The following is an 11,862-nucleotide window of genomic DNA, read 5'->3' on the forward strand; positions in this document are numbered from 1 at the left end:
AATAGGCTAATCAACACTAACTAGGCTTAAACTCTAAAATTGAAATACACTTAAGGGCTTTGCCACATTTTAGTTAGGATTGGGCTTGATTAGAATTCGGTTCACACAAAATGGCCCTTGTCATAATAAGTAATCCATTAGGCCTAAAAGCTGGAAATAAAAAGTATAATTTGTAAATGGGCTAGATTAAGTGGCAATATACATAATTAATTAGTAATTTAGATTAACAACTCTAATATGGGCTGAGCTTGAATAAAATGGGCTAAACCTAGGTGAATTATGTATGTTATTTTGTATACCTGTATATGAACTGCTATGCTTATAGGGAATAGCTCATTAAACAATAAAATTAAAGACAAATATACACAAATAAGGAAGTTAGCTTCCAGATCCATCTTTAGATTTGTGATGTAAGCTTCCTTATGGAATTGAGAAACATCACTTGTTAGTAAAAGTGTCCCGGTCAATTATCCGGGTGGTGACTCCCATCTCCGGGCTAGTCTTTGTGACTAGTTAGTGTCTTCCCAATTAGGTTGAAAAGCCTTGTAGTGTGGTAGTCGCTAAAAGCACTTGGATGCGCTCCTGAAACCGCTACCTACAGTATATAAAAAGTAACCCATTTAGGATTTAAGGCTGGTAAGTTTATACTTAATAAATCAAGTTGGGCTATACAAAGTGGGTCTTTTGCATGAAAATGAATAGCTGATTAGGGTAAATAACGAGTAAGGATTGGACCATATTTAATAAAAAATGAGTTAGAACTAGGCAGACCTATACTATGATGTATTGCTTATGTGCAGAAATATTTGTTGCATTTATAGGGAATAGACTATTAATTAATAAAATTAAAGGTAAGAATATAAAATTAAGGAAGTTATTTTTCAGATCCATATCTAGATGCAGTGATACTTCCTTAAGGAATCTAGTTATGCCACAAATTTAGAAGAAGTGTCCTGGTGATTATGTAGATGGCAACTCCTTTCACTGCACTATTCTTTGTGATTAGTTAATGTGTTTCTAATTAGGTTGAAATACTTTGTAGTGTTGTAGTCACTAAAGATTTTTGGATATGCATCTAAAACCGCCGCACACAAGTTTCTCAAGCGAAGGTCCTATTGTGACTAACAACAAACCAAAAGATTCACTTCAAACTAAGGCAGAAAGTTTATAGAGCCTCTATTGTAACAATCTTTTTAGAAATCGTTGTTAATGCAGGTGAACGATAAGTTCTAGTATGGTTCAAGGTATTTTCAGCTATTCCTTTAACATTTTTTCGTCTATTGTTATTGAAATTGACAAAAGAGAAAATAAAGACATTGAGAATTAGGTTTCATTGTTTAAGGATTCATCTATCGTGTATGCATTTTACAGTGATGATGTCGGTTTTGCCATAAGATTTTAAGTGCCTTTATGCTAACTCAGCAGTTTACGTGTTCCTCCTATGACTCATTCTTTTAACAGGAAACTCGTTGAAAATGACATACATATTAAACTCTCCAACTTACTGATAAAAGAAGGTTTTAATATACCATAAAATAGATGTTAAGAACCTTAATAAAACAAAATTGATATAATGGACTCAATAGAAAATAAAGCTTAGGATAACTTGGCAGGAGATAAAGATAAAGAAAAGTTGGACAAGTGTTCAAAGATGTTTTAAGGGTAATTCACTCCTTTGCGAAACAATTTTTTTTCTAAATTAAATTAAAGAATTTAATTCTTCTTTTTGACATTTAACTTAAGAATGAAGTAACTTACATTTCTACTCTTGTATATAGAAATTTAAAAGCTTTGTTTCTATTATATGTGTATTTAAAACATCATTAGTGTTATTAATTGAATAAACCTAAATGTGGAAAGATAATATACATTTTTGTCTATAATTTCCAACATTAAAATTTGTTAAGTTCCTCTATTAATTGGTTGTTAAATGGATATAATATAATACTATTTATATTTTATTATTTAATTTTTTATTATAAATAAAGAAATAAAAACTCGAATTTGAGACTAGCTGAGATATACACTTTCTATTAAATTAAGCATATGGGTTAAATTTAAAAATTATATAAATATATTTTAAATCGCAGTTAGAGCATTTATAACACAGTAAAATAAAATAAAAGTCTAAAAAAACTGAAAAGAATAGGATAGTGATAAAATGCTTCTTTGTGCTCCGAGCTTAATATTAAAAAGGCTACACAACAGATAGCATTTCCTTTTATTTACGGACAATACTTTCAGCAGATGCTCGTGCACTATTGCACAAGCATTAGTCCTATCATACACATAGAATCCACTCCCATATGAGTGATTTTACATACACCACGACACTGTAGACAGATAATTTCTTTTATTCAGATAGCCAGACGTCGAGGAAGCTTAAGCTTTATTTAAGTAAATTCAGCCGCTTTTCTTCCTTCAACGGCATTTTTAACTTAGTAGTAAATAAGACATAAAATCATATGAAGACATAAGCTTCACTAAGGCATACGGAGATAGAGAGGGACAGGAGTGGGCGCTTTAGGAGGCGAGTCCCAAACAGAAAATGCACTTGTCGAGTTCATCCATTTCTTTGTCATTTCTGGATAGTGACGGTCAATTACATCTTTTAAATTTTCTGTAGTGTTCACCCATTTAAGTCCCTTTTTTGTGTATGTTTCTTCATTGAAATTGCTTGTGAAGAACCTATCAGCTTCCAACCTTCTGTAAGCACCACATCATTGCAGAAAGAAAATTTTTTAATTTATATATTAATTAACACGAAAGAGAAGAATTTTATTTTTATTTTTTCTTTTGCTATTCCATGTGTAATTAAGTAGAAGTAATTACCTGGATGCCATGATAAGGAAAATAAAAAATGAAGTCTCACTAATGGCGAACCCTTTTATCTTTTTCTCAGCCATGAGGCCTACAAGAAGATCAAGTGCTTCCACATTATCACCATACACTTCTTTCAGTGCTTGGATAGCTTCTTGGTCATCTGTCAGATCCTCCCATTTGGATATAGGTATCATCAATAGGCTTCTGCGGAACTGATTGTACCTTGCAACTTTCCTCTCCCTGTCCCTATAAACTGCATGCATCATCGGTCACCTAATTAAGTACTTCTCCATATATAAATTATAATTAAGCTGATAAATCATTTTAGCAAATAATCTTGATTGTAGATTTGGTTAAAGAAAGTAATTAGTAGTGAGGTTTTGCAGTCAACAAAAAATGATTAATTATATATTAATTATATACATTTATTCACTCTTTAACTAATTAAATTTTTGGAAAAATTTCAATAAATTATCCTAAAGTTTAACGTATCTTTACTTTAAAGTTTGTAATTTATTCTTTTCATTTTGATACTTTATGAATATGATCATTAGCAAATAACAGTCAAATTGCATAGCACTGTTAGCAAGTGTTGACGTGACAATTGCAAGAACAATAACTATTGCATGCCACGTTATAATCTCTTAATAGTATTATGCAATTTTACTTTTATTTATTAACAGTCTATTCACAGGGTACTAAAATGAAAAAAAGCAAACCACAAACTCTAAAATGAATACATTAAACCACGTGGTAGTTACCTTCAAGAACTGCTAAGTCCACATGATCAGGTCTTTCATGGCCGTCTTTATCATGAGTTACAAGATCCCTAAGCCAGTTAGGATAGTTCCAGAGCTCCAAAGCTCCAGATGCTTGGTGACCCATAGAGACCAGTTGCTTTATAAATCCAATTTTTGCTAGTTCCTTTTCTCCTTTTAGGCCTATCAGGTCTTGCATAGGAATCCTGTGTGTGCGCAATGAAAATTGAAAGGAAAAATTTAACATCTTGGATCAATATCAAAAGAGAATTAACAAACTGAATTATAAAGCTTTCTGATGCTATATATTACTCTTCCAGCAATGGTGGAGACTTGTTGGAACCCGGTTCGGCAGAGACGTCCCTGATGGCAAGATTATCAGGAAGAAGTGCGTGCATTCTGTAAACACTTACAAACTCTTCAGTCAACGAATATGGGATACCATGATTCTGAGGTTTCCTAAGACCCACTAGACCTCCCAAGATGGGTTCTCCAATATGTCCAAATGCGTCCTTGAATTTCTTTCCTAGCAATCCATACCTTAGAACAGATTTTGGAATCCAAAAACGGAATTAAAAGAGAGAACTAGATGGTATAAAATTCACATATCTAATAAAGCTTCAAATTCAACTTAACAGTTTAGAAAAAAAAAGAATACCAATTGGCACGCATTCCAGCCAATAATATGTCAGTTTTCAAAAGCTCCACTGTCCAATCAATTGTATGAATCTTTGCAATGACAGCAGATGTAACCAGTCTTCCATATCTGTACAGCTCTTCGTCTTTCATATACGGATATTCCTTCTGCAACATCAAAGCACAAGTATAATTAACAAATTTCAATTGTACATCCATGCATATTTATATATATGATTAGAGCTACAATTGGCTATTTATATGTTGAACTTACAAACCTTGAGAGCATCGCAGACTGCATTGTGTTCCTTAATAAAGAGCGCCTGCAAAACGGAGACACCAATCCAGCTATTGCGAACATCTCCCGATATGGCAATGCCATCTTCGTCATGAAGAAGGAGTCCGTCTTCTGATACAAAAAGCTTCCCATCTTTGAAGGTTCGCACCCTTTCTAACTTTTCTTTGTTGCTTCCATATATGACACTTCCATCCCTTTGTATCCAGGCCAGTTATTTTTATTTCAAGGCATGTCAGAATAAAACGCAACCTAACCAGCTAGCTAAGTGCATATATATATATATATATATATATGCTAGATTTGATTTACCATATAATTTATGGACAAAATCAATTGCATAAAAATATGGAACATTATTTATTAATGATTTTATTTGTATTAGTTGACTTTTAATGAGTGAATAATAATAAAAATTAACGAATATAAATAGGTCAGTTAACAAATAATGTTATGTATCTTGTCTACATATATGAAAAATACAGTAAAATAATTAAATTCTCGTCTGACAAATTTATAGTACTTACCACCAAGGTGTCCGAATGTTTATTGCACCAGTCGTGATATCATGGAAACCAGTACGGACTTCCTTTGTCTTGTAGAACTTGAAAAATTTAAGGGGGCATCCATTTTGAACTTCTACAGGGGCAGTCAATTCAATCTATGAAAGAAATACATGCAACACAGAATTAATATATAGCGGAGTGTAATCAGCCTATCCTGAATGGTAATCATCTTAAACTTTATGATTTAAATTTGAACTTTTAATTATTTTAAAAGTAAATATCATTTTGAAAGAATCAATATTTAACAACAATAAAACGTTAGCAATTTGAAAGTTTTACTACATATATATACCAATCTAAAACGTTAGGTAAATACTGTGATAGACCTGGTTAGTGTCCTCCAAGTGATCAACCCAATCATGGATCATAAACTGAATCCAAGAAACTGCTATCATGTTGAATTGCTTTCCTGTGTCTGTAAACTTTTTCCTCGCTAGAAGTTTACTGACAACCACTGCTGGATCCGGATTCATGATCTGCACTTGCAATATCAATTCATCAAGACTAAATTAGTAGTTAGATCAGTAAATGATCATTATATATGGTGGCACTACACTTATACAAAACTAGCGAATTATTACAATAAGTAGCATTTGCACCATATATATTTGAAGTTAGTTCAAGAGGTAATAGTGTTTGTTTTTGGTGATTTTAGGTTTGAATATCTCTTTCCTACTAAATTAGCTTTTGCGTTTACACAAATGTAAAAAAATATAAATAATACAAAAATAGTTAAAAGGAAATGATTGATATATATATAAAATAAAATCTGAAATGAATGAGACAAGCGTCTACCCATTTTAACCCTCGATGATAATGTTATGCCATGTTTTTCTTCTTACTCTTCCTTACCGACAGTTTAAGAATATTTGAATGTGAACTTGAATATATGAGTAAATATACATGCCTGATCTCTCTGATCAACAGGGAGAATGTTCCTGCCAAAAAAGCTTCCATTGCTGCCAGTACCTTCATTGAAGGGATCATTGTATGTTCCATCGTCTGTCCTGTAAGGACAGTCCGCTGGATTAGACCGAACCCCCACCGGAGAGCTGCCTACATTGAATAGGTTGTACTCTTGGTGAAGGTGCCGGCGTATACCCAGATAAAAGAGACCTAATAACACAGGGAAGTTTGGCCATATGGTCCCCATTTTATCAATGGAGTGCACAATCTGCATAAAAACATGGAAGAAACATTAGTACATATTACCGTTCTTCTGTACGTATACATTTTCATATAATAGGAGTAGTAGGCGCTCGAGTTGGTTACAAGGAAAAGAATGCTGTCAATGATGGTCATCTCGGCAACAACTTTATGAAAATCTTTATGGATCAAACGAAGCATTTGTGCATGTAAGAGAGACTTCAAAATTCCTAGTAGTGAGATCATCTTTTCCTTTTTTTATTTTCTCCTTCGATTTCTTTTCTCGACAATTGAAGGTCTTGTGTGGAGAACACTATCCTGCATTTCGGTATTTATAGGCATGATTTTTGCTGACGCGCAATCTTACGTCTGAAAAGCTTTGCTCAGCGGTCAGCGCCCAAATCTGCCGTGGGAAAATAATTTGATTTTAAAAAAGTTGATCAGTTTGGACTTGAAATAAGAGTAATTTTTATCCACGCGAAAATACAGCACAATAAATAAAAATAATATATATATATATATATATGAATTTTTATATTTTAAATTAAATAGTTAATAAATAATTATTTAAAATTAATAAATATATGTTAAATATAAAAAATTCTTAAATAGACTCCGTCTAATGTAGACAAAATTAATTGCATGATAATTATTTATTAATTAATATATATATATTTATTTATTACTATTAATAATTTATTATTAAAATTTTACCAATAAAAATATAACAATCTATAATTTATAATATATATAAAGAAAGCTAAGTTTTCCAATGAGACTCCATATATCAGAATTTTGTGAAGCCGTGTTATTGTTTTCCAATGAGAAAATGACATATGGCATATTCATAAAATTGTTAATTATAAATATTTATAAAAGAATTAAATATGACCTTGAATGCTAATAATGAACATAGCAAAAATTTATGGCTTATTTAAATATAAGACTATTATATTATTAAAAAATATTATAATAAGTATAATAATTGTTATAGCTACAATATATTAATAATAGATTTTATTATTTTTATAACAGAATATATGTTTATATTCATATATGTAAAAATAAATAAATAATAATAATAATAAAATAGTAATATAAAATTATTAAATTTGAAACATAATAGTTAATAAGGAATTTTTGACATGTTGACAAACTTATTGGTATAATATAATGAATAATAAAATTTCAATATATATATATATATATGTGTGTGTGTTATTATGAAATTAAAAAGTAATAATAATAAATTAGTTAATACATATTAGAATTTATTAGTGCAAGAAATAGATTAAAAGATTAAAATTGATAAATACATATACTTCTCGTGTATATTTACCTTAATATATAATAAATATAGAAATTTTATAAATATATATTATAAAAATATAAATATATATAAATAAAAATATTATAAAAATAAAAATAAAATTTATTCTTTTATATTAATATAATTATAAATTATATTATATACAATATATGAGATAAAATTTTTAAATATAAAATAATCGTATAATAGCATGAACAGATTACTATATATATATATATATATATATATATATATAATGCCAAGTTTTCCCATAAGGTGGAAAAATTATATAAAAGCATGTTATATAGTTTTTCAATAAAAAAATAATATATGACATATTCATAAAAGTATTAACTATAAATTTTTATAAAAGAATTAAATATTATCTTAAATGCTAATAATGAATATGCTATTTATTACTTGTTTAAATATAAAATTATTATATAGTATAATAGTTATTATAGCTACTACAACTTAATAATAAATTTTATTATATTTCTAAGAAATATATATTTATATTTATACATATAAAATAAAAAATATTAATAAAATAGTAAAAGAATAGAAATTTTAAATTTGGATTATAAAAATAGTAAAAATAAATTTGTGACATGTTGAAGAACTTATTAGTCTATTATAATAATTAATAAAATTTTAATATATATATATATGTGTGTGTGTGTGATATCAAAAATAATAAAAAAATAGCACAAATTCTAACATTTTTATTCTTAAAATTAATTATTTTTTTGGATGTATGGAAACTTGTTAGTATAATGAAATAGATAAAAAAGTTAAAAGTGATAAGTATATATACTTTTCATGTTTATTTACCTCAGCATATAAAAATATAAAAATTTCATAAGAATATATTAAATGATTTTTATAAAAGACTAATATAAATATCATAAAATAAAAATAAACTTATTTATGTACTAATATAATTATAAATTGAATTATATATAATATTTAAAATAATTTTTTAAATATAAAATAAATAAAATAATCATATAATAGTATGAGCAAAATGCTAGTTAATAAATAAAGCTACATATCAACATACAATTGATATTGTCTAAGTCTATGTAAAAATTTCATGTCAACTATCTATTAGTTTAGTGTATGAATAGGAACATACACCAAGATTAGATAAGAATTTTATATACTATCTTTATATTTTTATTTGAGCTTCAATAATACTCAATTAATAAAATTATAATTTAAATTTAAAATAACATAAATGACATTAATTAACACCATATCCATTATTAATTTTTCCCTTTGACTTATGTTCACTTAAGAATTCGGATTATTATTGAGTGGCATTTTAAGAATTTAAATTATTGACTCATGTTTAATTTTATCTTTTAGTCCTTTTTCCGCTTTTATATGATTATCCATTTTTTTCTATTCAATTTGCTAGTAATGAATTAATTAAGAGTTAGATTCGGTGAATACACTATAACAAATAGGAGAGTGATATGTATTAGATGATTGATATATACTTTATTATTTAAAACTAATAAATATGGATCAATCATCTATTCATTTAGAGATGGTAGAGTTTTATCCAAACCTGGAAACACGATTTGATTCGCCCGAAACTCGATCTGTTTGAACTCGAATTTTAATACAAAATTAAAAACTCGATCTCAAAATAACCCAAAATCGAGATCGCCCAAACCCAAAATGACTTAGACCTGAAGTACATTTTCATTAGTTTAGCGCCCAATCTATTAATTGATTTCAAACAACTATGTAAAAACTTCAAAGTCGTACCAACACTGCACTTTTTCTTTAGTTTCTAACTTGTTTCTCGGGCATCCAAGTACATTTTTATTAGTTTAGGGCCCGAGTTGGTCATAATAAAAGAACTCTAATGGTTGTTAGGAAGAAAGGAGTCCTTTATGGTTCTCCTTTGACTTTTCAATTTTTGGATAGGCTAGACACTCCTAAATAAGAAGCTGGGCTAGGTGTTAGCTCATTAGGTATACCTGCTCAGCTCTTCTTGTTTTGTAGTTCTTATGCTTTTATTTTGATTTGATCTTTATTTCTCTTTATGTAGTGATTAACTTCAAGTAATTGAAGAAAGCTAAAAGTAGCAAGGGCAAATTATCCTTTGCTTCTCTTACTCTGTAATCTAATCTTCCTGAGCATGTAGCTCCGTAAGACAATTCTATTATCTCTACTTCGACTTCAATGGTCTTAACTCATATTACCGATCAGTCTCTGGCGTCGAGCTCTCCATCTCATACTACAAACTTTTCCAAGTGTCCTTGGCTGATAGATGAGGATGACTGCATTAAAGTGGAGATCCTTCAATCCTGCACTAGAAGTCCTGATCCTCGACTTTTTCTGTAAAAGAAGTACTGGACGAGACCTACTATCCAGACATCGCCTTTAGCCGAGGAGCTTGATGGTTTGATTAACTTCAAGTTGACTTGAAAGAGCTGAAGAATGTCCATCTTGTCAATCTTTATTCTCATAAGATGTCTTTCATCCTTTATGTATACCGTTCTTCTTGACTTTAGTTTTTAATATTTCTTCTATTTCTTTGAGTTAACTCTTTCTTTTTGTATGTTGTGACCATTGGTAATGCTTGAAAGCATTATGAAAGGCAGCTAAGTGAGCAGACTTTTCATGATCGAGATCATTGCCGTGACTGCTGAGTTTGTGCTCTAAAAGCAGGCTGAAGACTTTTTTACCAAAGAGAAGAAACTGAAGGGCGATCTTCATTATTGACCTAAAGGTTAATTAATCTCTATTTTGATCTTAATACCCTAATTAAATATTGCTAACTTTATATTTGAGTGTCTATATAACAGTGCTACAAAGGATTTCAAATTGGCTAAAGCATCCTTAAGCTTTTAAGAAAGGATTGTAGAAGTCCTAAAAAGCGTGAGATTGCTTTTTCATATGGTTAAAATTTATCCAAGCCATTGGGAATATCATCTAACAACACCCCAATGATGAAGAGACACCTAGCAGTCAACTGGTCAAAGCCTAAAGAAGTGCGAGGGCACTCTCATTTGAGGCAAAACACCCAAAATGGAAATTTTTTTTGCAATGGGAAGCGCGATGGTGGTTTTTGCATTTAATCCGATGTTAATGACCATTGAAACTTCAACCACCAAGTTAGAGCCATGTGTCTAGAGCCGTTGGAGCCCCAACGATTTTTTTCAAAAAGCGCGGGGGCGTTTTTCATGCCAATAAACAACTTTTTGCCACATCACCTAATTCACATCTAATGAGTTTGGTTCTTATTGTAATGTCTCTAAGAGGTCGGTATGAGTATAAATACCCCTCATAAAGACTCAACAATTCAGATGTGTGATTTTGTTATGTCCAAACTCTTACAAATTTATTTCTCAACTTTCTATACTTAATTTTCTTCTTTGTATAATGTATTAAGTTGAATCTTGTTGTTCAACTAAAACTAAAAGGGTTGTTATGTGAGCTTAGGTATTAAATATATAAGGAATTGGTTGTTGAGTAACCATCTAATACTCAAGAGTTAAGAGATTTAGTGAGAGATTAGATTACTAAAGGAAGAGGTTTAATGTTAGCTTAAAAACACCAAGTTGTTGGATGAACTTGAAAAACCTAAAGGTTGTAGTCTTGAAAATTATAGTGAATACTCAAGTGTAACCTTAAAAAGAGGATGTAGGGAGGATTGTTCCCGAATCACTATAAACCTTTATGTCATTTTTCCTAATCCTAACTCTCTTCCAAATTCCTTCAATCTTCCTTAAACTCGTGTGTTTTTCTTACCTTAACATATTTTTCACAATTTGAGGTCACCCCCTTCTTGAGAAGACGACACATGATTAGAGGGTTGCTGATCTAAAGTCAGAGTAGGCATTTGTGACCTCAAATCTTACCGATCAGACCTCCATCAACATGAAGCTCAAATCTGAGTAAGAAGGCTTTTACTCTATAATGTCTTTTCTCTTTAACATTTATGAAAAGGCGGTTAAGGAAGCTGTCAAAAGCAAGTTTAATAACATTGATCTAAGCTACCTTGACAATTTGAATGTTGAGGAGATTAGGAACCAAGCTCGTGAGAAAGCTACTTAGGAGGTTGAGGCTGGCGAGCGAGCTGGATTAGTAGAGGGTGAGATAGTTGTAGGTTCTAATGTAGATCCTCTTTTAAGAGACAATCTTAACATAGAAGGCAGTCTCTCTGAATCTCAGGATATTGTGAATGAGGAATCTTGAGCTTAAATTCTTATATTTCCTTTTCCCATATTAATGAAATATTTCTCTTTTTTTTAGCCTATCTCTCTTTTCGTTAATGCTTTAAATATCTAACTAAGTGTTGAAGCTTGA

At 30.1% G+C, this 11,862-nt stretch overlaps 1 protein-coding gene across 2 annotated transcripts; it reads right to left on the minus strand.

Moving 5' to 3' along the window:
- Nucleotides 1-2,151: 2,151 nt before the first annotated feature.
- LOC8287617 (alpha-dioxygenase 1-like) lies at nt 2,152-6,514 on the minus strand. 2 transcript variants are annotated; one of them, XM_048376437.1, is made up of 10 exons: nt 6,351-6,514; nt 5,986-6,252; nt 5,405-5,554; nt 5,040-5,173; nt 4,496-4,709; nt 4,240-4,385; nt 3,894-4,121; nt 3,585-3,787; nt 2,833-3,076; nt 2,152-2,703 (listed from the first exon to the last, which is right to left on the minus strand). In XM_048376437.1, exons 1-10 carry the CDS (start codon nt 6,468-6,470, stop codon nt 2,484-2,486), a joined length of 1,926 nt encoding a protein of 641 aa, XP_048232394.1. In that variant the 5' UTR covers nt 6,471-6,514; the 3' UTR covers nt 2,152-2,483. The 2 variants fall into 2 exon arrangements, with proteins under 2 accessions (XP_048232394.1, XP_048232393.1); XM_048376436.1 differs by having other exon boundaries at nt 2,152-2,706.
- Nucleotides 6,515-11,862: the final 5,348 nt, after the last annotated feature.

This window comes from Ricinus communis, chromosome 7, assembly GCF_019578655.1.
Source record: "Ricinus communis isolate WT05 ecotype wild-type chromosome 7, ASM1957865v1, whole genome shotgun sequence".
Lineage (NCBI taxonomy): Eukaryota > Viridiplantae > Streptophyta > Magnoliopsida > Malpighiales > Euphorbiaceae > Ricinus > Ricinus communis.